The sequence below is a fragment of the Eremomyces bilateralis genome, assembly GCF_010015585.1.
Source record: "Eremomyces bilateralis CBS 781.70 unplaced genomic scaffold P152scaffold_2, whole genome shotgun sequence".
Classification (NCBI taxonomy): domain Eukaryota; kingdom Fungi; phylum Ascomycota; class Dothideomycetes; order Eremomycetales; family Eremomycetaceae; genus Eremomyces; species Eremomyces bilateralis.
Genome location: NW_022985068.1, coordinates 365072 through 390816, shown reverse-complemented (window position 1 = coordinate 390816; position 25745 = coordinate 365072). Strand labels below are relative to the sequence as shown.

Sequence of the window (25745 nt, the reverse complement as noted above, 5' to 3'; positions counted from 1 at the left end):
GGGATTGTCACCGGAAGTGTTATGGATGCCGTCAGTCCCTCTACCAACGCACGACTGGAGCTCTCATAGACTTTCTTGGCATGGATTCTTCAGAGCCAATCTGGGTGTCTAATACGGGTTTCACCTGGATTGTCCAATCGTCAAGCACCGGGATTTTATGAATAGGAACAGTACATGCCCTTGATAGCCTTTGCAAACCGGATATAACGATGGGTATCTAATTGCGCGGCGATCTCTGCTGCCGCCTCTGCTTCCAGTTCTCTGCTATGGTGACGTGTAGTGTAGACAGTAGAGTGGTTGAATGCTGCTGACTAACCAAACCTCTGCTGAGTGCTGACTAAATCTCCGCTGGACCGCCTGCGCCACACGTCCATTGCCACTAGCCACATGAGATACAATCCTCAGTGGAACAAGGAAGGAGCGAACAGGGAGAGCAACAGCCGGCGGCGGAAAGAACATGGCCACCACCAACGTTTCTTTCGTTGATCCGCTTCAAGCCGTCTCATCCTTTTCGCCTCTCCCTCCATTGCTATAATATAGACACTACCACTCCATCCGTTCCCGCACCAATTGGTGTTGTACAAGTTGGCAACATGTTCAAAATCACAGTGCCTCGATCGGCGCGGTCACCATTGTTGAGACCGTTGACCAGCACAAAGTCCGCTATCGTGAACCCTTTAGCTTTTGGAGCCCTGGCCAACTTCCGAAGAGGGTATGCCAGTGAAGCTGGTTAGTATGAAGAAGTCTACGGTATATGAAGAGCATTGCTGACGTGGTGTAGAAGAGAAAGATCTTGTCATCATCGGTGGAGGTGTGGCTGGCTATGTCGCCGCCATCAAAGCCGGTCAAGCGGGTTTGAAGGTGATGGCGCTCCTCCTTTCTCTTCCTTAAATCAACGACTGACAATACATAGGTGGCATGTATAGAAAAGCGCGATGCGTTGGGCGGAACATGTCTGAACGTCGGCTGCATCCCGTCCAAATCTCTTCTCAACAACACGCACCTGTACCACCAGATCCTCCATGACACGAAAAACCGCGGAATCGAAGTCGGCGACGTCAAGATGAACATTCAGCAATTGATGAAAGCCAAGGACACGTCCGTGACAGGGTTGACGAAGGGGATTGCGTTCCTCTTCAAGAAACACAACATTGAATGGGTCAAGGGATCAGGTTCTTTTGTCGACGAACACACCGTGAAGGCGGATTTGGTGGAGGGTGGAGAACGGCTGCTGCGTGCGAAAAACATCTTCATTGCAACCGGAAGCGAAGTGTCGCCGTTCCCAGGGCTTCAGGTGGATGAGAAGAGGGTAATCACGAGCACCGGTGCCCTTGCTTTAGAACAGGTCCCGAAGAAGATGCTGGTCATTGGCGGTGGTATCATCGGTCTCGAGATGGTATGGGTTCCCCCGTCTGATTGATTGGCCATAACTAACATCTGCAGGCCTCCGTATGGTCTCGGTTAGGCGCTGAAGTCACCGTCGTCGAGTTCCTGGGCCGCATTGGTGGCCCGGGTATGGACGAGGAGATCGCAAAGCAAACCCAAAAGATCCTCCAGAAGCAAGGCCTGAAGTTCAAGCTGAACACCAAGGTTGTGACAGGAGACACCACCGGCGAGCTCATTTCACTGAACGTCGAGTCAACGAAGGGCGGTAAAGCCGAGACCGTAAGCATACATTTCCTACCCTTAAACTATTTCCCTATTGACATGTATCAGATCGATGCCGATGTCGTCCTCACCGCCATCGGCCGCCGTCCATACACCTCAGGCCTCAACCTCGAGTCCATCGGTCTCGAAACCGACGATCGCGGCCGCCTCGTCATCGACCACGAATACCGCACCAAGCACCCGCACATCCGCGTGATCGGCGACGTGACCTTCGGCCCGATGCTTGCGCACAAAGCCGAGGAAGAAGGTGTCGCCGCTGTCGAGTACATCACCAAGGGCCACGGCCACGTCAACTACGGCGCCATCCCCTCCGTCATGTACACTTACCCGGAGGTCGCCTGGGTTGGCCAGGCGGAGCAGGATGTCAAGGCTGCCGGGATCAAGTATAAGGTCGGGACCTTCCCGTTCAGCGCGAACAGCCGCGCCAAGACGAACCTCGACTCTGAGGGTTTGGTCAAGTTCATCGCGGATGCGGAGACCGATCGGGTCCTCGGTGTGCATATCGTCGGGCCGGCGGCGGGCGAGCTGATTGCTGAAGGGACGTTGGCGGTCGAGTATGGCGCGTCGTGCGAGGATGTGGCGAGGACGTGTCATGCGCATCCGACGTTGTCGGAGGCGGTGAAGGAGGCGGCGATGGCGACGTATGACAAGGCGATTCATTTCTAGTCGGAAAAGAAAGAAGAAAGCAGAGGAAAGGTGGGAATATCGTAGTTCATGTTGCTTGAGCGCATCGTAGGTTCATTCCGGGGGTGGAAAGAGGAGGGGGTAAAATATCTTCGGCAGGGCGAAGCTGGAGCACTTTTGTGTCTTGTAGGATATTCGTGGCATAGATGACGCTGTAACAAAGTATGCAAATTTCGCGTTACTAAGAAGTGCACGCGTGTATTTGTACATAAGGTACGAACGGAAACCCATATATGTACGTAAAAGTGACCTGGGTGAGACCATCCTGCGAGAGAACACCCGACCTCATATCCACACCTGAAACTCCATCCCATGCTTTGGTTCCGTTAGATACTAGATACGTACCGATAGTAGGACCTGGCTAGACGAAGATGATATCCGCAAACGTGCAAGAAAAAGCTGTGCAAATAAAAGCTATACCAGTCCCGAACAACCCCATCATTTATAGGTATTTTTTCGGCATGGCGTTCTTCCGCTTCTTGTACACGAAGTAGCTCGCCGCCAGCATGATCTGGAACACGATGACGATGAAGAGGAAGAAGCCCATCCGTGGCGACGCTGCAGAGATGCCTGGATTCAAGTTAGCAAACGGCGGTCGTGATGCGTCGTGGGTAGGCAGGAGGGTACGTACTCTGCGACATGTGCGCCGGCAAGCTATACATCAGCGTCGCATGACTCTCATGCAACGCCGCATGAATCTTGTCCAAAATCTCCTTATAATCCTTCCCCTCCACCTCCCTTTGCACCCGTTCCACAATCCCCTCGATCTTCCCTAGCTTCCCTACGTTCCCCCGCCCCACCTCCCGCTCTAGTGCGTCCACTCGCCGATGTACGCTCGACACCTCGTCGAACACTCGGCCGCTCTGGTCGCTGATCTGCTTCTCGAGCTTGAGGAGCGCGTCATAGAGGATCGTCATGTCGTGGTTGATGGTGGTTAGGCGGTCGTGGAGGTCGCTGAAGCGCTGCTCCTCGGTGCGGAAGGCTGACGCGGGGGAGTTCTGCGAGTCTTTCCAGTCCCACCAGCTGGAGGCGTCGTTCGGTTTGCCGTTGCTGGCATCGTGCTCGACGCTGCGGCGGTCGTTGCTAGGTGGGGGGGCGGCGGAGGGGGTATCGGAGACGAGGAATTGGGCGATTTCGAAGGAGTCGGGGTTCTCGGCGGATCCGGCGGTGAAGCCGAATTGGTTACCGGAGGGGAGGCCGACCTGAATCACACGTCAATATCGACTTCGGATTGGAACGGGCCAAGTCCCTGAGGAAGACGTACGTGGGTGCTCTTAAAGCACGACTTCCCATGAATCTCCACCTCGAACACGTCCCGCGTCTGCACGACTTTCAACCCCAAAAACGCCCCCTGATTCCGATACGGAAACGTGCACATCCCGAACGCCAACGAATCCACATTCTGCTGATCCCGGAAGCTCTTCGTCCCATCGTTCAAGAACCCACGCACCGTCCCCCCATGTCCACCATACTGATCCACCACCACCACCAACCCATCGAACTTATCTACCGTATACAAACTTGCCAACCCCACTGCCGCCGCTCCGTCCCGCGCGTACCACAGCTGAAAATTCCCGCCGCCCCGCTCCGGGCCCGTGGCGCGGAAGTGCGCCTCGGCGGTCCACTCGGCACGGGTATTGGTGGCGTCGGTCCAGAGGGCCCCGCGGCGGTTTCCTGGGGCCGGGGGGGTGAGGATGATGCGGTCGGAGAGGATGGGGGGGGTGTGGCCTTCGCCGGTGACGCGCCAGCCGGGGAGGGAGCGGCGGTCGGGGGAGAGGTCGCCTTTGTGGCCGAAGCTGAGGTTGTCGATGATGGTGGCGGCAGAGGCGGGGGGGAGGAGGGAGTGGAGGGCGAGGAGGAAGAGGGTTGTTATGTACATCTTGTCGTTATGAGAGGAGAAGGTTGGGAGAGTACGTTGGAGGAGAGGGATGGAAGTTTGGTATGACGGAGAGTAGCTCTCGTGTGAACTGTAAGCCATTAGCCTTGGACACCCCAGGACAATGGGACTGTAAAACAAGAAGAACATACGCCAAACAAGCTCAAACACAGTATAGCCCCCCAAGGTAAGTTAACCTCCAGTGTTGTTCCGACACACGTTGCGTCTCCAGCAAACCAATGTTACCACGACGTCAACAAGCGGCAAACGATAGCAGCTCTCAAAGTCCCAGAACAAGGTCGTATGAAAGCAAAGAAAATCCCAACGTCGTAAAGATTTCGTTAAAATATGTCATAGAATGGGAAGAGGAGATTCCAAGTTCAATGTCGCCAGCTGGCCTCCAAAGTAATTGTCGAATTGACGTCCGGCGAATTGATTGCAATGAACGATGGAGGTGCAGGGGGTGGAAGATGGAGGATGATTGAAAGTTTGAGACACTCTGCGGTTAAGATGGGGTTTCAATGCTTGCACTTTTTAGACGATTGTATGGAACACAAGAAAAGGACCTGATATATACTATGGTCAATACGGTTCTCGCTAAAGTGATCTTTGTAATTCCTCTGTAACCGACAGTTTGATGTTTACAGTGCAAAGGGAATCCGCAGATGTCATTTTGCTGCCTTAATTAGGCAATAAGGCCATATTATGGGTATCCGACCAATCAGTGATGCCTGCGCTGCCCATATCAATTCCACTGTTGTAGCAATTATATCACCGCGATGATCACTGAAACCGATTTCCTCGTGGTTTCCCATAAGCAGAATTCCCTCTCAGCCTCCGTCATCCAAAGTGAGTATCGCGATCAACGGAGTACTAAGCGTTCCATCCCGTACTGGATCATTGGTGAAGAAGCTGTATCACGTGACCACGCGACATTCAACCTCCAGGATTCAACTAATTTGATGGCAATCCATTCTGTTCTTGATACATATGAATTTCTGAACCGCCACTCGACACATACAAACACACCCTGTTCGCGACCTCAATATGTCCGCGCGGAAAGATTTCCTGGGCCAGCCGGCTCCCGAGAACTATGTAGCCGGTCTTGGTCGTGGCGCAACCGGCTTCACGACGCGATCGGATCTAGGTCCTGCACGCGAAGGCCCCAGTGAAGAGCAGATTAAGGAAGCGATCGCAAAGCGAGCCGCCCAGGTGGGTGCAGCGGCACCAACTGCCTACGGCGCCCCCGACAAGAAACCAGAGGAGAACGACGACAACGAACGATATCAGGACCCAGAGAATGAGGTGGGCTTGTTTGCTAGTGGCACGTACGATCGGGACGACGATGAGGCGGATCGGATATACCAGGACGTGGATGAGAGGATGAACAAGAGACGGAAGATCATTCGGTTAGTACAGCCCGTTTCATTTCCTACCCTGGCATCCATCCCTTTGTCAATACTTGAGCGTACAATTCCTTGGATTTTGTTTTGTTAAACGGGCAGATTACCAACCTGAGACCGGTCCGTACGTATAGGGAAGCACGCGAGAACAAAGAGCGCGAGGATTTCGAGCGGAACAACCCGAAAATCCAGCAACAGTTCGCGGATTTAAAACGAGCGCTGGGAAGCGTCACGGACGAGGAATGGCAGAGTATCCCCGAGGTCGGTGACTTGACGGGGAAGAATCGACGAGCAAAGCAGAATCTCCGACAACGATTCTATGCCGTTCCGGATACGGTCATTGCAGCCGCAAGGGATGCAGGGCAGATGGATACGACCATCGCGGATGATGCCCAAGCTGGGGATGCGCCTGGGGGGGATATGACGAATTTCGTCCAGCTTGGCGCCGCACGTGAGAAGATGCTTCAAGTCCGGCTCGACAACGCGGTGGAGGCGCCCGGAACGAAGACGGAATCCGGTACTGCGACGACGATTGACCCAAAGGGCTACCTCACGAACCTCGTGCAGTCCGAGATGAAGGCCGGCGAACTGAACATTGGCGAGATCCAGCGCGTACGGAAACTCCTGGAGTCCGTCCGGAAGACCAACCCGAAGCACGCACCGGCTTGGGGAGCGTCTGCGAGACTCGAGAAAGTCGCTGGAAACCAGGTGACGGCGAGGAACATTATCGCGGAAGGTTGTAAGAGGTGCCCGAAGGATGTGGACTTGTGGCTCGAGAACATTGCTTTGAACGATACACACAACGCCAAGATCATCGCGGCGCAGGCAATTTTGTACAATGACCGATCAATAGACCTCTGGCTGGCGGCGATGAATCTCGAAACTGACACGCGAGCGAAGAAGAAGGTTCTACGGCAAGCGCTGGATAACGTCCCTATGTCAGCGCGCCTGTGGAAAGAGGCGGTGAACTTGGAGGAAGATCCGAACCAAGCGAAAATGCTCCTTGCAGCAGCGACCGAGCAGATACCGCTTTCGATCGAATTGTGGCTCGCTTTGGCCCGACTCGAAACCCCAGAGAATGCGCAAGTGGTTCTCAACAAGGCGCGAAAGGCGGTCCCTACAAGCCACGAGATCTGGGTGGCCGCAGGCCGTCTACAAGAGCAAATGGGCCACCGTGACATGGTCTACAAAGTCATGGAGCGTGGTATCAAATCTTTAGCGAGAGAATCGGCGATGCTGAAACGGGAAGAATGGATTGCAGAAGCAGAGAAATGCGAGGCGGAGGGCGCCGTCCTCACATGCGGTGCCATTATTCGCGAAACCCTTGGCTGGGGTTTGGACGAGGATGACGACCGGAGAGAGATATGGATGGAAGATGCGCAGCATAGCATCCACCGCGGACGACTTGAAACCCCGCGAGCCATTTATGCGTACGCGCTACGGGTATTCGTGAACAAGAAGTCCGTTTGGCTGGCCGCTGCCGAATTAGAGCGCTCTCACGGCGCGAATGAAGAGCTCCTGAAGCTGCTCGAGAAGGGAGTCGAAGCCTGTCCGAACAGCGAGGAGATGTGGCTGCAGCTGGCAAAAGAGCGGTGGTCGGCAGGGGAGACGGACGAGGCCCGACGCGTTCTGGGAAGGGCGTTCACACAGAACCCAAACAACGAGAACATCTGGCTGGCGGCGGTGAAGTTGGAGGCCGACAACGACCAGATCGAGCACGCGCGAGGATTTCTCGCCGACGCGCGACGCGAAGCCGGTACCGACCGCGTATGGATCAAGAGCGTCACGTTCGAACGGGTGCACGGCGACACGGACGCCGCGTTAGATCTCGTCAGCCAGGGCCTCCAACTCTACCCGAAAGCCGACAAGCTGTGGATGATGAAAGGGCAGATCTACGAAGGCCTCCACCGCGTCCCCGAAGCCCGCCAGGCCTACTCGACCGGCACCCGGGCGTGCTCCCGCTCCGTCCCCCTCTGGCTCCTCGCCTCCCGCCTCGAGGAAAACCAAGGCACCATCGTCAAGGCGCGCTCGATCCTCGACCGCGCGCGGCTCGCCGTCCCCCATAACCCCGAGCTGTGGACTGAGTCCGTCCGCCTGGAGCGCCGCGCCAACGACATGGACAACGCCCACCGGCTCATGGCGCAGGCGCTCCAAGAAGCCCCCAGCTCCGGGCTCCTCTGGGGGGAGAAGATCCTGTACTTCGAGGCGCGCACGAAGCGCAAGACGGCGGCGAAGGAGGCAATAGAAAAGGTCGGGAACGACCCCGTGCTGTTCGTCACGCTGGCGCGCATCTTCTGGGCGGAGCGGAAGCTGGAGGTGGCGTCGAAGTGGTTCGAGAAGGCAGTCGTGCTGGACAGCGACCGGGGGGATACGTGGGCGTGGTACTATAAGTTCCTACTGCAGCATGGGACAGAGGAGAAGCGGGCGGAGATGATTAGGACGTGCGTGGCGAACGAGCCGAAGCATGGGGAGGTGTGGCAGCGGGTCGCGAAGGATCCGGGCAACGCGCAGGTGAAGAACGTGGAGGACATATTGAAACTCACGGCGGCGCAGCTGGAGTCGGTGTGATGTTGCTGGTGGCACGTAATTTGATAGCAGAAGGCCAGGCGGTAGTTCCATCCGCCTCGGGCGGGACATATTATGACATGGAATAGTAATCGTCACACAACACCTTCGTCCCTCCGACAATGTAACCGCCATGTTCAACATGAGATCGCCCATGCCCAGGGTATCGTGAGCACCCATATCCAAAAACTCCGGCTTCGTTATTCCCATCTGAACCATTCCCTTGGCGCCGGAAAGATGCAAAAAGCACACAAAAACGCCGACAATGACTGATAAAGCCGTACATCAGTATCGACGGGCATGGGCAAGGATCGAGGAATCCTCCACGGACGACCACGATAGGAAGTCCTATCTGTAAACATCCGTTATGCAACACCGTTACTCCGCTCACGTCCCTTGATATTGGTCCTAGCCTTACTGACCCACGGCAAGGCAATCATCAAGTACCGAAAGGAACGTATCACGATCACTTCCGGTCGCCCCTACCCACCCAAAATCCTGATCCCCTACTCCCTCCTCCTCCCGATGCCCATTGACACCCGATTCTGCCGCCGCGGGATGCACCCCATTCGTCTTTGGCACCTCCTTCTTCCACCGCGGATCCTCATCGTCTGCCTCCGGCCACCGCTCCATCATCCGCTGCGCGATCAACGGCGCCTGCCCGAAGAAGCTCTCCCCGAGCTGTACCGCGACCCGCAGATCCGCCAACGTGAGCGGTCGCCACTCCTGCATCGCGTCGACCTCGCATGGCAGCAGCCACTCGGCGTTACGCTGGACCACCGTGTTTGTGTTTTGCGCAAGGAACTCCTCGCGTTCGAGGCGCCGCTTGAACGTGCGGGTTTTGATGAAGTTCTGGCCATTGGAGCGGACGCGGCCGAGAAAGACGGTTAGGGCTTCTTTGATGAAGGCTTCGGAGGCAATATTGAGGAATTCGGAGCACCCGTTCGCGCAGCCGCCGCCGAGGCCTTCTTCGTAGCAGATCGGGACCATACGGCCTTGGATGGAGTCGACGTCGGGGAATTCGTTGGTTTCGGAATAGAGGGGTTGGGTGTAGTGTTTGCGGATTTCGAGTTCCCAGTCTAGAAGAATGCATGGTTAGTCTATTTTCCACCATACAAGGAGGGAGCAGTCCTTACTTGTCTTGTTGAACCCACCTGCGGAGGTGGGAACAATATCTGGTATCTTGATCTGGCGAGCGGCATGGTAGTCATTGAACGTCTTCCCTAATTCATCGTACGGATCCTGCCGTGAGCATATTAGCAACTCTATCTCGAACTTGAAAGGTTTGTATCTGCGTACATCTTGTATTGTCTTAAGCCTAAACCGATCTCGAGCGGGAAGCTGCATCACCTCCGTCTTCAATCGGTGCTCCGCTGCATCACCCGACGTCGGCTTTGGCGCGGTGAGCGGCTTGTCATTGGCAGACACCCAAGCGGCAACCCCAGGCTCTGGGGGATCGCGCCCGCAGTTGTATGTAATGGCGCATATCAATTGATTGTGATGGTGTAGCCGGGTGGGGTCAATGCTGATATATGGGTCTATTCGCCTAGTGAATTCATCTTGGTCCAGACGGCCTGTTGGAGTCAGATACTGTATGCGAAGGGAAGCGCATTTGTGCGCAACGTACCCAGAATGAACTCGCTGACAGCGACTTTATATTCCGTCCAGTGTTCCGGTATGGTGTTTTTGAGGGCCGTGTAGATGGGCTCCAGGTCCATGCGCGGGGCAGTCGGAGCACTTGTCCCGTTCGACTTCTGCGCCGTCGTCGGCATCGATTGTGATGGTTTGAGCGCCGGAGTCACCGTCGTCGTCGCGGAGGGGACAATGGTCGCCATAGTGAGAGTACGGCCGATCGATCTACCGGGGCGATGGATTCTATGGCTAGTTCGTATCGAAAAGGAAAATTGGCTGGATTGCGGCAGCGGTACGGACCCGCTCCAGCATCTTGTGCACGTGAATCAAGAGTGAATTTGCATAGGCGGTGGGCGATGGATTCACATGGGGTATTCGGAAGCGCAAGGTGAAATGATAATGGAGGTTGGAAGTGGTGATGAGTGATGACCGATGAGATCTTGGCGCTCAGCCACACCAGGCCCCTTAGCCACACCCGGTCAGGGTCTATAATGCTTTAGAGCAGCACTGTAATAAGCAACACAGCGGCAATGGCAATGGGAATAGATACAATTGAGACAATGATTGTAGAGTTTCCTCTGAAGATCTCCTTTACTGTCTTGTTTCCCGTCATATCGCCGAGTTGAGACAAGGTAGGTTGCACTCAGACCTAGGAACTTTGACCAAGTCGAAGCCCATAAACAGAGGGTTAGAGTCTCAAACAATAGCTGAAAACATTAGGGGAGACATTCTAATATTTATAAAGCGTGGCTCCGTATGCAAACTTCTGTCAATGGCTCGCAATCCTGCGACCTTTTGGTTCTACTCTATCCGTCGAACATCACGTTCTCTCCCAGGTCAACCTTGCCGACCCGCCAAAGCTCCAGCTCGTCCTCCTTCTCATCACTCGACAACCCTAGTCCACCCTGACCACCCTCCGCCTCCTTCCTCTCTCTCGCCTGCGCTCCCAAACGAATCGCGACTCGCTTGAAATAATCCCCCATACTCCTCTTCACATTTGGCGGCAAGTTCGCCCCTGGTCCTGCGATCCACTTCTCGAACACTGCGCCCTCCTCCTCGACAACCGAGAAGATCGAAAGCAGGGCTGCTTCGGCAGATAGTTTGACGGGGATGACCATGTCGCGGACGCTTGCGAATATTGGCGGTGCTAACAACGCGAGATGCGGCCGGACCTCGTCATTGTGTTCCCGGCTAAAGGTGCGGATAACCACGAGGGACAGACGGCGCACATCGGGGGGATTGCCGGGTTCGATGACTTGCGCTAAGGACTCGAAGAAGGGCTTAAGGAACTCGAAGGAACGTGGGCTTGATTCGGTGAGCATTAGTTTGCCGGCTGCTATGACACAATTTTCTGCAATATCGGCTCTCTGAACATGTCATTAGCAAGAGCTTCCTAGATCGTAATATGAATCAATTCCACTTACACTGTCTTTTATGCCTTGGCAGATGACAGCCCGAGCCTCTTCTGCCATGGAAGCAGTAATCGCTTCAGCCGAGTCAAGCAAGACCGCATTCATGGCCAGTACCGAGAAATTAGTAAAATTCGTCGTCAGAGCCTTGGTCTTCACGACGTGCTTAGCGGTATCCGGGTCCAACACCTTGACCAATACCCCCAGTAGCCGTGCATGGTTGATGATAATCGAAAGTTCAGAGCCTGGTGCATCGGAGTCAATCAGGGCTAGAAGCGACGCCCTTGATGCTTCATTCATGTTCTTGCCCACTTTGCTGACGACCTCGTACAGCGCCTTCAACATCGCCGACTTGACGCCGATGTCAGGGGTCTTGGAGCCGGTCACAAGCTCGGAAATCAGTGGGTCAATGCGAGGAGTCATGGTGATGAGAGTTCCGAGTGCCCTCGCAGCACGCATTCTGAGGGTCTCACTTGAAGTATCCGCAAGTGACTTCGCGAATGTGCGCTGCAGTTGAGGCAAGAATGGTTTCAGGAATGTCGGAATCTTCTGCAGAAGATTGTTCAACGTGAACAACACGGCAGATCTGACTTCTGGTGATCTCTCTGACACGACTCGGATAAGCGGGCCCGTAATTTGTGTGACGAACGACTTCAAAGAGTCGCCACTTGTGCGATCGATGATGTCCGATATTGCCAGTGCGGATTGTGTCCGCTGGTCCGAAGTGCCGTTCATCAGGCCCTGGAGGAAGATGGGGAGAATGGCATTAATGCCCTTCGGTAGTCCGAATCCAGGGAGATTTGAGCCGGGGACGCCGACCTGGGTCAAGACTTGTCGAGTGGAATTGGCAAGCGTCTCCATCTCTTCCTTGGACAGTTGTTTAGTCAACTCGCTAAGAGCGCTCCATGCGGCGCGGACAACTTCCGGATCGCCGTCATCAAATGAAATGAGAAGAGCGCGGATAAGGTCAGGATAGTATCGGGAGAAGTCGTTGTCAGTGTTGCTGAAGAAGGCCGCCAACCGTTGGTCCGCACAGCGACGTTTTCGGTGGTCATCATGCTTAACCAAAGCAAGCATAACGCTCATGAGCGTATTGAGGCCGTCGTACTCATCCACTGACAACAAGACGGTGTCCAGGGATTCTTCCAACTCGGTTCGCAACTCATCATCCTTGCAGGAAATGATGTTGTCCATAAAGGCATTGATGATTGTGGGTAGCTTCCTGACCATCGGTCCGCCTGCAACTTCGGCAAGTGACGCAAGTGCTCTCGCGTTGAAAGTGGTCATTGGTGACACGAGCAAAGGTGGCAACAGATGTGGAAGAATCATGTTCGAGCGGTTGTTGTCCGTGAGGAGCGTTAGGAGGGCAAGGAGAGCATTGCTTGCAGACTCTTCATCGCGAAGCAATGATAGCAGGTGAGGAAGCACGTGTTCGATAACTCTCCTGCCGAGGATCCGCTGGAGCGAGTCAAAAGCTTCGGCGGCTGCTTCCCGGACATCGGTATCGGAGTCGGCCAAACCAGTTCTGATCACAGCAATGATGGTCTTCTCATGGTCTTCCAAAGTCTCCGAAGCCGCTGAGCCCACCAGCTCACGCAGGGCAATACAGATACCCTGTTTCGTATCCGTATCTGTCGAGCTTCGTAGCCCTTCTTCGAGAGTGGGCAGTAATGTGGTCAGAACCCCATCACCAGCCTTCCGCATCAATTCCCCAAGAGCATTACCAGCAATGACCTTTTGCTCCGGGTTGGAGCTGGCAAGGCGGCGAATGAGGAATTGCGTAAGCGTGGGAACAAGGTCGCGAAGAGTTCGAGGCGATGCCACCAGGGCTTTCCAAACATTGATAGCAGCAGCGCGCACGAGGCCGGAGGTATCGCAACGGCAGATGTAGAGCGCTGATAGAACTCTATTGCGTCTATCTTCTCCAAGAACCTCCAACAAAGAGGCGCCGGCGTCGACAGCTTGTTCTTCAATGTCTTCTTCCTCGGTGTTTTTGTTGATGCCCGTGAGATTGAACAGCAGATCACCAACCAGCTCGACAGAGCTGAGTCGGATCCGGTGGCTGTCGTCTGCAAGACCACGTTCAAGCTCAGGAAGCAGCAGATCGATTGCTCTGGACGAGAAATTCTTCACCAGCAGGCGACCGGCTCGCAGCGCAGTCTCACGGATCGACTCCAGATCGTCGGCAAGACCCGACAAGATCGCCGGGATGATGCGGCCAAGGTAGTTGGAGAAGCTGTTTCCGAAACACGCAGGCAAGAAGATGAACAGCGACATGAAACCTTCGCGCACCGATGGCTTCGAGCTGGCGACGTTTTGAAGGATGGTAGGCAAGGTTTCCTCCAATCTGGATGTACCCAGTCCGGCAAGGACTTCGCTGAGCGCTTGTGCTGATCCCAGACGGTCGCCGGCACCGGTGTCTGAACGAAGGGTTGCCATGAGACTTGGGATCAAATCCGGAAGGGCATCTTCGCCTAGCTTCTCCACTAGCGATCCAAGTGCCTTGGAAGCAGTGGCCCGGGTGGTCGGTACAGGATCAACAGCCGCGACACGGAGGCCAGCGACGAGGACGGGGAGATGCGTAATTAGATCTTTTCTCTCCGTAAGATGTGCCAATGTCGCGATGATCTGGGCGGCCTTTCGTTTCGTGCCGGACCGATCCGCCAATCCACGCTCAAGAATCCTGACAACCAGGGCCAGAGACGGTGCATCAAGATAGTGCACAAACGAGATCTTGAGTAATGAGTCCAGAGCCGTCTCAGTGTGTTTCGTGGGATCGCTCAATGCCTTCAGGAGAATGTCCACCACTCCCCTGATCTCAGGGTTGTTGATCACCTCGCCAAAGCGTTGAAGAGCCTGTTTCGCACCAGCTCGGACCTCTTTGTGGCTGTCATTCAGTACATTTGTCAATGGAGGAATGATTTCCGGCAAGCTCATTGCCAATTGGTTTGGATCAAGGTAAGCCATGGCGCCAAGCAGTTCACAAGCACCCTTCTTGCTCCGCCATTGCGATTCATCAAGGCCATCTAGAAGTTCCGGAAGGATCTTCTTCACACCATAAGGGGATAGAGTAGAGAAGCAAGTCTTCGAAGCGTCTAGACAAGCTTCTCGCACATCGGCATTCGCATCACCGAAGCCTGCGAGCAGCTGCGGGACGATGTGAAGAACATACGGCTCGAAGACGCGCCCTAGGATAAGGGAGAATAGCTCGTAGGCAAGGAATGGACCCTGCCGTTGGCCTGCATCTTTCTTGTTCTCCGAAGCAGCCTGGAACGTGCTCATAATCCGTTGTTCCCTGAAAGCCTTGACGCCGTATCCTTGAACAATACCAGCCAGTCCATACGCGGCGCCACGACGGGCGGCATACTTCTTGGAATTTAATAGCTCATCCATGGTTTTTTTGAAGTAGTCGGACGCGGAATCTTTGGATGCTTGGACTAGGGGCGGCAGACATTCTGCTACAGCGTATTGGACACTCTCGGAGGGGGTTCCCAATGTTCCCAGTAGGCGAGCCACGACTTTAGGAATTCGTGCATCACCGCTTGGTATGTGCCTCGCAAGAGTACCATAGAGAATGACAACGGCCTCGTTGACCCGATCTTCCTTCACCGAACCGTTGTCTGACTTGTCGAGTTTCGCTTCAAATAGCTTGGTCAGTTCGGCCAGCTTGTTCTTCCCTTTCGCGTTGATGATGGCCGCGGCAGCTTCGATCATTTGCGAACGGACCGTTCCGTTTCGGTCGGCGAGTGGGCCTTTTAGGACCAAGAACTGTACCAAGTCCACCAATCGTACCTCCGCGAATACGGGAGCTAATTCACGGAGAGTGAGGGCAGCGCCGCTTCGCCATTCCCATAGGTCTTTGGCCTCCTTGCTCTTGGTCATGCCAAACTTGTCGCGTTCCGGTTCTCGTAGCTTCTCGTTGGCATTGTAGATGTCAATCAACTGGTCTAGCAGACTATTGAATGTGTTCGGATGCTTTTTCGTGGCGCTTGCAATGGAACGTGCAGCAGCTCGCCGACGCTGGGAATCAGGCGATGACAGATGTTCAATGATCGAGGCTGCCGCAGATTCGGGCACCTGGATGCTATTCTCCTCCTTGATCGTCTCCGCAATCTCGCGATTTTCTGCAAGGTCATCATGGCATTCCACCCAAATCTCTGGATAGAATTGGTTGGAGTCAAGCTCCAATTCAGCGTCAATAGCCTGCAGCACAGCTGTGCGGACAGCGGTCTGAGGCACAAGGGATGCCTTCAATAGGATCGTTAGTTCCTGCTTCGAAATGTCCAGTGACAGTGCTCGAACAAAGTCCGCGAAGCAGTCTTTCGTGATCTTGTAGTGTTGTGTGAACCGCTGCATCGTAGAGACTAGCGCCGACAACATTCGATCCCTGGGCAACGCCGCGTTTGCGATCGGATCAGCATGGCCGGAACAAAACTCGATAGCAAGCGTAATTTGCTCGTCCGCAGCGTCAGCATCGGGAGCGGAAATACCACCTTTCTCGAGGATAAGCATAATGAGAGGGTGGATGTAAGCCAGAGATACAAGGTCGAATGTTCTCTGTTCGCCCACGAACCTCATCCGGTAGAGAACGCGAGTAACGAGCTCGCCCAGTGGCTCTCGTTGGAGATCTGCTGACACTTGCTGCACGTCAAGCGCTCGAAGAGTTGCCACTCCGACGAAGAGACGAAGAGATCCCAATCTTGGAGTCACTAGCTTAGACAAATCAAGGAACGTCGACGTTGCCTCTGTGCCTAGTAAACCGCCCTTATCTCCTGCAATTAGGTCGAGAAGACATCTGATGACGGGAACAACCCATCGCTGCGCATCAGTGGGAGGACCATTCACGAGCGCATCGACAATGCCGGCTCCGCGCAACAATCTCTCGCGAACCTCTGCAACATGCCGCCGAATGACGGTTTCTTTCGCCAGTTGGGTTTTGACCTTCGCTTGCTCGTCAGCCGTCAACTTCTTGGCGTGGCCCTTCTTCGCGGCCAATTCTTTGCGTAGCTCTTGCTCCCACTGTTCAGCATCCCGGTCTTTCGATCCCTTATGGGATGTGGGTGCCGAGCCTTGCTTGCTGAGAACATCTACGAAGGGGGTCCCTTCAGGGGTATTGAAGATGCCCACTTCGGTTGGCCCGATGTCTGAAAGTTGTGCAGGGTCGAGAAGGGATTGTGTCCGGTCCAGCAAGCGTCCTAGTAGGGCATCCGGTGCCACGAACACCAGTTCTGCGGCGGCTCTGGACGCGGCCTTCCTGACAGATGTTGCCCATTGTGAGTCTTGGTCAGACTTGCTTCCATCTAGAACTGCATCCAGGAAACGATCGGTGTTTGCGCTGACTAGGTTTCCAGGATCGATACCCGTCCGTAGGCAAAGGTTGATCCACGATGCTCGCGGGATGAGATTGGGTTGGCTTATAACAAGAGCTCGAACTAGGTTTTCGGACAAAACATCCTTAAGTCCGGATAGTTGAGCTGTCTTCTGGGGGAAAATAGCGTGAAGGGCAGCATGGGGTGCATGGTCACCTCCTTTTGACATCAATGCAACGGAGTCTTTGTCTCCCTTACTCAACTGCTCCAACCACGTCCATATCCCATCAATCACTGCCTGTCCGACGAACCCAGGGTGAGCATTGAATGCGCTCGCAATCGTTTCGCTTGACCGCGTTGACAGCGCTGCAGATCGTCTCTCTGATAAGAAATATAAGATCCCTTGTGACCACGGCCGTGCCGCGTCTTGGTTGTCTTTGGTGCTTGCGATACCATCCACGGCAGCCTCGAGGCATCGTAGACACCAGGCTATGTCTTCTTCGTCGAGCAGTTTGGTGTAGACGCGAGGGTTTAGGAGGAAAGATGGTTTTGGTTCGACCATGTACAAATGTTTTTGTACCGCGAGTTTTTGAAGGATCGAAGAGACATCATTGTCATTGATCGTTCGGAGTGTGGACAGTGACAATGTAGCCGTAACGTAGGCTGTTGATATCGATCCGTTTTGAGTGGCTTGAATCGGATTGGCGGTTATGTCCTTGTAGGCATCTACCAGCCCATTCAATGCGGCTTTGATGAAGGCTACCATTCCTGGTGAACCAAGGGTATCTTCTGACGAGCCCAGGACAATATTGCCAAAGCACAGGGCCCAGCGCTTCGAGAACGCCGGACGCTTTTCTTTACATCCCTTAGTGAACGCGTCATTGACGACCTTATCAAAGCTCTGCCCTTCCTTAAACGCGGTCACTGCATGTGCAGCTGCTGTTTGCAGTTCGGCATGAAGAGCTACATCGTTTGACTCTTTCTGCGCTACCGCTGTCAAGTCAGTTGCCACCCGCAGCGCTAGGCTATCTTTGCATTGCAACGCCGCTAGCATCTGGCAATGGGCGGCTTTCTGGTCTGCGGCTGTGACCTTTCCTTGTTTCAAAGGTTTCAGCAACTCATCCACGACAGTAGAGAGAGCCGTCTGATCGTGCGACTTCGCTGCGAGAGCATGGAAAGCTTCTAGAACACCCTTCTTGACGACTAGATTTGTCGACTTGAGATTCGACATAAGAGGCTTGACTAGCCCCTTGAGGACAGTCGAGAGGTCGACTTCAGGAGAGACCGAGGCGAACAGCTGATTGAGGACATTGTTTAAGAGCACTTCTGGGGCTCGGAGCAACCCTTTTTCTATGCTTCCTACCACTTGAGTCCGAAGCTCATCCAGCGAAGAAAAGGATCTGAAGAAGTGGTGAAGCCCACCCGCGACATGCTCGGGGACAGCCGTCCGCGAAGCAAGGATTTCACGAACATAAAAGGAGTAGATATCCGGTTTGCTCTGCTCGATTACTGGATGCGTAGACGGTGTTCGTGAGCAAGCACTCGCAATGAGGCCTAGTACTAGAGCATTCTTGGCTGCTGGTGCAGATCCTTTGGTTGTGAGCTTCTTGATCAGCCCAGTCACTATACTGTTTCCAGCAGGACCGGTTTCCACCAATGCTCGAAAAGCACTCCTTATCTTCCCTCTGCAATGTTTTTTCACACTCTCGCGGTGTCCCGTTCCGAGTACGAGATCAAGGGCATTCGCTTCGGCATCGACGAGCTTACCCCCCCATTTGTCCCAGAAGGCTGTGTTGTCCTTGGTCTCTTTATGGAGAGCGGAGCACCAGGAGAGAAGTACAAAAGCATTGCCCGGTGCTATGGTTCGTTTGGATGCTTCGGAGGTAATCGAATCGATGATGACGGCAACCGCATCTTGCCCGTGCTCGGAAGATATCAACGCAGCCAGACATTGTCGGGCCGCAGTTCGTGATTCCTGATCGATGTATCTGGGGTGTAACTTGAAAAGAAGGGTGGCGATGCTTTTTATTTCCGATGAGCTAAGATCTGTTCCTGTTAAATCATGGCATTGTCCAAAGGATTGTTGTTATGCTTACGCTCATCGTTTACATATCGCTTCAGTGTATGAAGCTCTGCGGTGCGCAGCTTTGTGGAACTAGAGAACAGGTGTTTCTGGACGTTCTCCACCTGTATCGTAGGGGACGATTCCCCAGAATCTTCGTTCGCCATACTCAAGAGGTGTATGGCATGGTCTAATTGTCCTGTTTCGACAGAGGTGGACAGTGATATTCTCGCAAAATGTGCAGAGCTTGGAGTCGATGGTTGACGTTCATTGTCTGCAAATCAAAAGTTGGGGATGGTACGCTAGTCCTCTTTGGGGTTAGCGTCAATGATTCATACTCATGAAGTTTGTTTAACACAAAGACTGACGGAGTGGCAAAGTTCTAGTGAGTAATAATCTAACTTACATCACAGATACCTAGTTAGATGCTTGAACATTACCTTTGGTTTAGTGCTCTATTGATTTAACTATAGTATATTTTAGTTATAGGCTTTTAGTTGTGAACTTTGGCAAAGACAAAACTTCTCGGCCCAAGAGCGAAAAGGTTCATTAGAGGTAGGTTGCTACACAGGTACCTATCTATCTTCCAAGTTTTGTTTTCATTCATCTATTCACTTAACCATATCTGTCATTTGGTTCAAGACGGGATTAGCCTCATCATTTCCTTCATCGACCATACTAGAGCGGGACTATACGGCCGCTGGTCCGTCCTAGGACTTCGCCGAAGCAAGAATTGCCTGTGGATCTCTGCGATTGCGTTAGGATGGCACAAACCTTTACCAGCACAAAATGAACATACCGAATTCCAGCGTGGTTGCCTTCTTTCAACCTCCTCAGCGTCAACGCCGCGATAAGTGCGGCCCCTACGCCGGACCCATCCTCTGAAGGAATCACCTCAATCGGATCCTTCAGGTCGCTGGGCCAGTCGAAAATCTCCCGTAGAGCTTGCGCTCCTCGAGCTTTGAAGTGCGGGTACCTGTTGAAGACTGAGCCATCCGCACCAGCTTTGCAGCTCGTATATCCCTTTTTCTTGCAGATGGCTGCGACGCCGCAGGAGGTGAGTCGGGCGGCCCGAGTGCCGATCAGTTCGGCGAGCCGGCGGCAGAGCTCTAGTTCGGGCTTGTTGACGTGGATGCCTAGTTTTGAGGAGAAGAGATCCGCGGTTTCTTGAAGATTCTCATAAGGGTCCCTGGGAAGGGATTAGGGAAAGGTCAGAATCGAGGGCTGAGAAATACGCACACTTCAATGGCTGAAAGGAACGACGCGTCCAAAGAGTACATCTTTTGCAACTCGTCTACGTTTTGGCCTTTGAATATCTGGACTTCTGGGTTCGTATGCAAGTCAAGCAGGACCAGACGGAACAGCTCTCCGAGATACAGCCCTGCGACCATTTTTTCAAAACTCTGCTGGCCTGGCCGTGGAGATTCCTTGTCGACGATGATGTCGTACGGAGTACGCGGTAGGATGATGTGTTCGTTGTCGAAAGCACCCCACTCGCAGTTGATAGCCATCGGTAGCTTCGGGTCGAGGTTCATGTGCTCGAGTTTCGGTATTGAGCCGCAGTCTTCCACATATGCGGCGTTGCAGCCGGTTCCAAAGATGCAGCCGATCTTGACGGTATCATCAGTATATGCCGATGCCATAAGGGTACCGGTGGTGTCGTTGACGAGTGCGGTTAGTTTGATGGGAACACCCTATACAGAACCAAGTCAGTTTCCAAGCAACATTTGACGTTGCATATGCCATACTCTCTCTTTGAGTGCCGCTTCAAACGGAGGAACCACATCCACCCCTTCAACGCCATCTATATCAAAGCCTTTCGTCCACCTCTGGAGCACTCCATGGTCAATATATTCCTGCGAGACCGGGTACGAAAACGTAAAACCCATGGGTAGTTGGTCAAGCTTCTCATCTTCATGATGATACTCGATGAACTGTTTGATACAATCCGCCGTGTATCCCCACAGCTCCTCCGCTGTTCCAGTCCGCAACTCCTCCGGCATTCGGTATTTCGATTGTATTATGTCGAACTCGCCCTTCGCATCTGGGAGCACAATCTCGCAAACCCGGAGATTAGTCCCGCCCATATCCACGGCGAGAAAGGTGCCGGTCTCGTGTCCGTTTGGGATGCCCATACACCATGTTGGGATCATTGGCTGTGAAGGATGGTTGTGAGCGTCGGACAACGCGATTTGGATACTCGACATACTATACTTCCGCCTTCCTTCGACAGTCCTGCCTCAGTTAGCCACGGTCGCTCCTCTTAGTCCCATGGTCTGGAGTCGGAGGCATACCTTTGGCAAGCTCCGACACGAAGTGGTCCGTTATCGCCTTGAGCTTCTCCTGCGGGACTGTGAAGAGTCCCTCAAGCCGCTCGATCTGCTGAAGGAGGTCTTTCGGCACATCGGACATCGACCCTGCTGCAGGTCAGAGCTGATATGGCCAATTGACTACAGTAACTGACCTTTCCGAGAGGATGGCCTTCTCACGGGGGTAGCCATTTCTTTCGTGTATTTGGGACGATTTCTTTCTTCAAATTACCAAAGCACTCCAGTGACTGGCTTTCAGTTGTTGCACTATCAATTGAGGAATGTTCTAAAGCAATTGTCCCTCACCTGGAATGAAGAAGATACCCGGATGACGGCGATATTTCAATCTCGGCGGGAAGGGGAGCTTGTGAGCTCAGCTCCACTCTTCCTAATGTGTGATGCATCATGCAACAGAACTGAACGAGTTACGAGACATCAAATGCTGAGTCATATTTATAGAGAATTTGGTAATACTCAAGGCGCTCTTTGATAAGCCACGATCCTGCAATTTTTATGAGATGGGATGGAATACAGTAACGGGGGCGATAAAGTCGTACACCATTCCTGCATTATCATTGCGTCGACCTGTAACTGCAAATCTGAAGATCTCACGGAAGAATTCGCATATTCGAACCTCCCTATCCCGGCGATCATCGGCGCAATTGTGGGGTGGTGCTTGTGGTGGGGGTTTACGAAATGCGGATTTATCCCCAGACCTAAGTTAGCTGTAGAGTACCATATAAGGTCACACAAGCAACTGTAAACAATAGTTAAACTTGGGCTCTCTAACTAACTAGACTTAGTTATTATTACCTACCTGATCTTAAGTAAGTTCGGAGTTGAGACATTTATTGATTGAAGCTGAGTTTATATGAGTGCACTTTGCGCATCCATAGCTAATAAAATATTGCTAAAATAAGGAAACGAAATTCGATAAGCAGCCTAGATCAGTCGAACATACTTATTTGGATGAGGTGCAGTCACGATGCGTCGGCTCCCCTCACGGAGTCAGCGATGCACAACGCAGGAACGAGCAGCAATGTTTCAAGCATATATAAGAGCCGTGAAAGAGCCATGAGTGTGTAGGAAATACCGGTATGAGCTTGTATACCTTGTTCGAATTCACGTTTGAATTGTTGAAGTCTATGATCACTTGAAGCCTATCAGTCGAAGTCTCTCAATTGTCATTACAAAATCAATCCCCACAATGGCAGCTCCAGGAGGTCAATTCTTTATCCAGGCTAAGCTGGACCAGGTTGCGCCGCATCACGAGTCCTTCAAACAATTATGGGAGACGAAATGGAAGAAGCCAGTATGGACTGGTGATGCCCCTCCTAAGATTGCCGATGTTGACAATAGACAGGCTGAGATGGGCGTATATCCTTTCATGTTCGCGACAGCGAAAGACTTCCTACCGATCGTTGAGGAAATGGAAAGGGTATTTGAAAGTGCCACCACCGTATTCGACTAACTCTCACCAACATCTTGTGAACAGAGGAATATGCGCGAGCCCTACGACTGGGATGAATACGCGTCAGTATTCGTTCCCAAAGCCAAGGAACTAGTTGCCAATGCAGTGTCTGCGGAGAACGCCGGCGACAACGACAAGGCTTCGGAATACTACCTGTGAGTGACCATGTTGGCACGTATCCCCTACCGCTCACAAGTCTTGCAGACGCGCATCGGCGGTTTACCGAATCTCGCGATTCCCGGCCCCACGGTCGCCGAAGCAAATGGAAGCCTGGGTCGAAGGCAAGGAGGCGTGTTTCAAAGGGCTAGGGTGAGAGATCGCCTCTTGTTATAATGTACTTTACGGATCGGACTCTAAAGCCACCATTAGCCTGCGCGAACACCCCTCATATGATATCCACGTCCCGCATACCCATGGCCTACCCCACGAAGGCACGTCGATCCCCATCGGCCACCACCTCCCCGCCAGCGCCTCAAAAGCGAACCCGGCCCCCCTCATGATCATCATCACCGGCCTCGACGGCTACCGCACCGAGCTCGCCGTATGGATTGAAGGATGGCGACGTCACGGTGTTGCGACCGCGATCCTCGAGATCCCCGGCACCGGCGACTCGCCCGCCGACCCGAAGGATCGAACCAGCCCCGACAGAGTGTTTTCCAGCTTGCTGGACTGGGTCGACCAGCAGGGGGGGATCGATAGTGGCAAGGTGTGCGCCTGGGGGTTCTCGACGGGCGGGTTCTATGCGATCAGGCTGGCGCATACGCATGCGAAGCGGCTGGCGGGTGTGGCAGCGCTTGGCGGCGGGTGTCATTATATGTTTGAGCCGGCATGGTTGGATCAGGTGAACCATTTGGAGTACCCGTTCGAGTAAGTCCCAGTTCGTCGGGATCGAAGATGATGTGCTGATGGGAGCTGCAGCCTCGCCAACACGCTCTGCTATAAGTGGGGATACGGCGATGATGTCGAGACGTTCAAGAAAGAGGCTTCGGATAAGTTCTCCTTACTGAAAGATGGTACCCTCGACATACCGGAGTGTGCGAGATTACTCCTTGTCAACGTGAGACCTCTAGCCTCATAACTCTCTCTTAGACTAATCGTCTCTAGGGCACTGAGGACGAGATCTTCCCAATTGATGACTACTACCTCGCTTTACAGCACGGTGCACCGAAGGAAGTCCGGTACGTTGCCCTCCATTACACCTGAGGCTCTTTCTGACTTGAATAGCTTTGTACCTAGACTGAAGCATATGGGAGAGCCGGAGTCATTCCTCGTGATCCTCAAATGGTTCTATAACATCCTCGGTATCGACGGCAATCCGGGTGCGCAGCTTTCCACCCTGCCGTTCCAACCTAAATACGACTAGGTGTTCGAATCGTGACATTGTTTGGATCATTATGGAATTGCAGAGTTACAGACTGGAATAAAACACCATGCATGTAAGTGAATAGGGAGGTATTAAGTAATAAGGTTCGCAAGGATGAATACGTTTATACGCTTGGTTGAAACATGGTGTTTTCGGAGGAAATGTTATTAACGACTAAAACATGACATACGGTAATGGGAATAAGATTCAACAACTTGTGCATACCTACCTACTTTTGAATGGATCCTTGAAACAGAAAATGAAATGGAGACGAGGTGTGATGAAGGTTGGAAGTTTTATGAAGCAGACGAGACACGACATGGACGACGCGTCGGTCAGGTCTAATTCTTCAGCGAACCAATCACAGTGCGAAACGTACCTCCATATATATTTTCCCTCCAGCTTCCCAACTTTTGTCCATCGAGCATTGGCATGCAATTGTGAAAACTGTGTCCTACCTATAGCTCCTTGTTAAACGTTCAAAATGGTTGAAGCCGCCGTCGGGGATCCCCACGCCAATTCCCACGAATCCGCAAGCCAAAAGCGGAAACGAGAGCCATCTGACACACCTCACCCCTCCCCTTCACATCCCACTTCTGGTAAGCCACCTGTAGTTTCTCCCGTACCACGATACCCATACTAATGTCTTCACAGCGTTCCTACCAACCCCATCCAATGAGGCCGAAATTCCAGCACCCGCTCCCCAGAATAGCCATCAGTCCGCGGCTATGAGCTTGAACCTTAGCCAAGGCGACCTCCAGGCTCTCCGCAGCGGCGTCCGGAACCCGGATGGCGATATGGTGTATTTCTTGCCTAGTTTCATCGAAGATCCATGGGCGCGTCTTAAAAAAGGAGTAGCAAACTCGGGTGAGGGGCAGTGGGCGGGGATGAGGCCAGATGACGGGTGGAAGATAAGGGATGAGGGGAGGTGATGGATGGAGGATGAGGGATGAGGTTATAGATTAATAGCAAGAGCTTGGACATATCGAAGTACCAGTGGACTGTGGATCCCACTTATGAGAATACTTCGTTCGAGAGCTGCTTATGGACGGGTGTATGCTCTCGATGCCCAGATGTGATGGCATAACTGGGTCAGGTATGTCGTTGCAGCACAGTCATGGCGGGCTTCAGGATAGCACTGACATTCTATAGACTTTGGGAATATGCTTTACATTTAAGCTATCCCAAAATGGTTGGCAGAGCACTATATGGAGCACGAGATGCTATCGAAGCCCTCCGTCTTCTACATGACTAGGTCATGTGACTAACCCTCTCTCAATGGGACGAGTCTTTCTATGGTGCTCAAGGAAGCCAATAGGGCGCCGAGACCACAGACGAGAATCTCTGTGTCTCGAGCTTATCTTCACTGGACTGTACTGAATGGGCTGGGAGACTTTAAGGGGTCCTTCGTCCGACTCTGTCGGCCTGTGGCCTACATCTCGTATCAAACCTACCATAACGAGCCACATGCGGACTGAAGATCATGTCCAGATACCCCTACCGGAGTCCTCTGCTTGTATAATACGTGAATTATCCATGACTCGCACACTAAGCTAAAGGGATCCACCCATTTTGACCTTGTCCTCCGATTGTGACCCATTCAGACGCCTGCACACCCAGAATACCCTCCACTACACCCTCCCTACTGTCCCGGCGTCGCTCCACTGAATTGAGCAAAACAAGCATTAAGTCATGCATCCGCTGCCCCTCCATACCGTGGCACCCCCATCCAATCCGACGGCGAGCCAGCGCACCCACCGTCTGCAGTCTCGAAGCCCGAATCACATTGACCAGTGCGGACCGACCCGCTGGGAACGGGGCGCGAACGCAAAGCCCTTGCATCGCCCACGCGATCCGATCGGAGCTTGGCCTTGGTAACCTGCAGGGCTGAGAATGGTTGGACGTGCATGAAATCGAACACCAGGGGTAACACATGTGTCGTAAAACGTCGTGACCTCGTGAGAAATTCAAATTTGACCTCCGACGATGAAAAG

The 25745-nt window shown here is 53.3% G+C and overlaps 8 protein-coding genes across 8 annotated transcripts; 4 read left to right on the top strand and 4 right to left on the bottom strand.

The window, feature by feature from the left end:
* Positions 1–573: 573 nt before the first annotated feature.
* P152DRAFT_454384 (dihydrolipoyl dehydrogenase) lies at positions 574–2645 on the top strand. Its single transcript, XM_033678582.1, has 5 exons — positions 574–729; positions 782–861; positions 914–1396; positions 1444–1665; positions 1717–2645. The coding sequence occupies exons 1-5, from the start codon at positions 594–596 to the stop codon at positions 2332–2334; spliced, it is 1539 nt and encodes a 512-aa protein (XP_033537774.1). The 5' UTR covers positions 574–593; the 3' UTR covers positions 2335–2645.
* On the bottom strand, positions 2562–4649 carry P152DRAFT_111970 (concanavalin A-like lectin/glucanase). Its single transcript, XM_033673637.1, has 4 exons — positions 4381–4649; positions 3617–4319; positions 2984–3554; positions 2562–2922 (listed from the first exon to the last, which is right to left on the bottom strand). The coding sequence occupies exons 2-4, from the start codon at positions 4229–4231 to the stop codon at positions 2795–2797; spliced, it is 1314 nt and encodes a 437-aa protein (XP_033537773.1). The 5' UTR covers positions 4232–4319; positions 4381–4649; the 3' UTR covers positions 2562–2794.
* Positions 4650–5040: 391 nt separating this feature from the next.
* On the top strand, positions 5041–8215 carry P152DRAFT_454382 (pre-mRNA-splicing factor). Its single transcript, XM_033678581.1, has 2 exons — positions 5041–5637; positions 5766–8215. The coding sequence occupies exons 1-2, from the start codon at positions 5276–5278 to the stop codon at positions 8197–8199; spliced, it is 2796 nt and encodes a 931-aa protein (XP_033537772.1). The 5' UTR covers positions 5041–5275; the 3' UTR covers positions 8200–8215.
* Positions 8193–10206, bottom strand: P152DRAFT_408751 (transcriptional co-activator). Its single transcript, XM_033676930.1, has 4 exons — positions 9824–10206; positions 9496–9770; positions 9333–9438; positions 8193–9275 (listed from the first exon to the last, which is right to left on the bottom strand). The coding sequence occupies exons 1-4, from the start codon at positions 10029–10031 to the stop codon at positions 8611–8613; spliced, it is 1254 nt and encodes a 417-aa protein (XP_033537771.1). The 5' UTR covers positions 10032–10206; the 3' UTR covers positions 8193–8610.
* A 200-nt stretch (positions 10207–10406) lies between these two features.
* On the bottom strand, positions 10407–18847 carry P152DRAFT_427933 (ARM repeat-containing protein). Its single transcript, XM_033677315.1, has 3 exons — positions 18643–18847; positions 11253–18592; positions 10407–11195 (listed from the first exon to the last, which is right to left on the bottom strand). The coding sequence occupies exons 1-3, from the start codon at positions 18773–18775 to the stop codon at positions 10635–10637; spliced, it is 8034 nt and encodes a 2677-aa protein (XP_033537770.1). The 5' UTR covers positions 18776–18847; the 3' UTR covers positions 10407–10634.
* Positions 18848–19069: 222 nt separating this feature from the next.
* Positions 19070–21474, bottom strand: P152DRAFT_454379 (uncharacterized protein). Its single transcript, XM_033678580.1, has 7 exons — positions 21073–21474; positions 20903–21025; positions 20818–20843; positions 20357–20764; positions 19848–20302; positions 19408–19797; positions 19070–19355 (listed from the first exon to the last, which is right to left on the bottom strand). Exons 1-7 carry the CDS (start codon positions 21107–21109, stop codon positions 19319–19321), a joined length of 1476 nt encoding a protein of 491 aa, XP_033537769.1. The 5' UTR covers positions 21110–21474; the 3' UTR covers positions 19070–19318.
* A 650-nt stretch (positions 21475–22124) lies between these two features.
* P152DRAFT_470181 (alpha/beta-hydrolase) lies at positions 22125–23751 on the top strand (the record flags this gene model as incomplete). The annotated part of the gene is made up of 8 exons (XM_033680948.1): positions 22125–22229; positions 22281–22355; positions 22413–22543; positions 22593–22697; positions 22758–23255; positions 23307–23445; positions 23493–23566; positions 23613–23751. The coding sequence occupies 8 exons, from the start codon at positions 22125–22127 to the stop codon at positions 23749–23751; spliced, it is 1266 nt and encodes a 421-aa protein (XP_033537768.1).
* Positions 23752–24235: 484 nt separating this feature from the next.
* P152DRAFT_470180 (uncharacterized protein) lies at positions 24236–24683 on the top strand (the record flags this gene model as incomplete). The annotated part of the gene is made up of 2 exons (XM_033680947.1): positions 24236–24350; positions 24406–24683. 2 exons carry the CDS (start codon positions 24236–24238, stop codon positions 24681–24683), a joined length of 393 nt encoding a protein of 130 aa, XP_033537767.1.
* Between the last annotated feature and the right edge of the window lie 1062 nt (positions 24684–25745).

What these genes read in the sequence shown, in the direction of transcription:
- P152DRAFT_454384 (XM_033678582.1), top strand. Translation starts at nt 594, where the DNA reads ATGTTCAAAATCACAGTGCCTCGATCGGCGCGGTCACCATTGTTGAGA. An exon ending in AGGGTATGCCAGTGAAGCTG is followed by an intron (nt 730 to 781) that starts GTTAGTATGAAG and finishes GACGTGGTGTAG; the next exon opens with AAGAGAAAGATCTTGTCATC. An exon ending in AGGGCGGTAAAGCCGAGACC is followed by an intron (nt 1,666 to 1,716) that starts GTAAGCATACAT and finishes GACATGTATCAG; the next exon opens with ATCGATGCCGATGTCGTCCT.
- P152DRAFT_111970 (XM_033673637.1), bottom strand. Translation starts at nt 4,231, where the DNA reads ATGTACATAACAACCCTCTTCCTCCTCGCCCTCCACTCCCTCCTCCCC. An exon ending in CGTGCTTTAAGAGCACCCAC is followed by an intron (nt 3,555 to 3,616) that starts GTACGTCTTCCT and finishes CGTGTGATTCAG; the next exon opens with GTCGGCCTCCCCTCCGGTAA. An exon ending in GCCGGCGCACATGTCGCAGA is followed by an intron (nt 2,923 to 2,983) that starts GTACGTACCCTC and finishes ACTTGAATCCAG; the next exon opens with GCATCTCTGCAGCGTCGCCA.
- P152DRAFT_454382 (XM_033678581.1), top strand. Translation starts at nt 5,276, where the DNA reads ATGTCCGCGCGGAAAGATTTCCTGGGCCAGCCGGCTCCCGAGAACTAT. An exon ending in AAGAGACGGAAGATCATTCG is followed by an intron (nt 5,638 to 5,765) that starts GTTAGTACAGCC and finishes CCGTACGTATAG; the next exon opens with GGAAGCACGCGAGAACAAAG.
- P152DRAFT_408751 (XM_033676930.1), bottom strand. Translation starts at nt 10,031, where the DNA reads ATGGCGACCATTGTCCCCTCCGCGACGACGACGGTGACTCCGGCGCTC. An exon ending in TGTCAGCGAGTTCATTCTGG is followed by an intron (nt 9,771 to 9,823) that starts GTACGTTGCGCA and finishes TGACTCCAACAG; the next exon opens with GCCGTCTGGACCAAGATGAA. An exon ending in GGCTTAAGACAATACAAGAT is followed by an intron (nt 9,439 to 9,495) that starts GTACGCAGATAC and finishes TGCTCACGGCAG; the next exon opens with GATCCGTACGATGAATTAGG.
- P152DRAFT_427933 (XM_033677315.1), bottom strand. Translation starts at nt 18,775, where the DNA reads ATGGCGAACGAAGATTCTGGGGAATCGTCCCCTACGATACAGGTGGAG. An exon ending in GCGATATGTAAACGATGAGC is followed by an intron (nt 18,593 to 18,642) that starts GTAAGCATAACA and finishes TAACAGGAACAG; the next exon opens with ATCTTAGCTCATCGGAAATA. An exon ending in GCCAAGGCATAAAAGACAGT is followed by an intron (nt 11,196 to 11,252) that starts GTAAGTGGAATT and finishes TGACATGTTCAG; the next exon opens with AGAGCCGATATTGCAGAAAA.
- P152DRAFT_454379 (XM_033678580.1), bottom strand. Translation starts at nt 21,109, where the DNA reads ATGGCTACCCCCGTGAGAAGGCCATCCTCTCGGAAAG. An exon ending in CGTGTCGGAGCTTGCCAAAG is followed by an intron (nt 20,844 to 20,902) that starts GTATGCCTCCGA and finishes TAACTGAGGCAG; the next exon opens with GACTGTCGAAGGAAGGCGGA. An exon ending in AAGCGGCACTCAAAGAGAGA is followed by an intron (nt 20,303 to 20,356) that starts GTATGGCATATG and finishes GGTTCTGTATAG; the next exon opens with GGTGTTCCCATCAAACTAAC.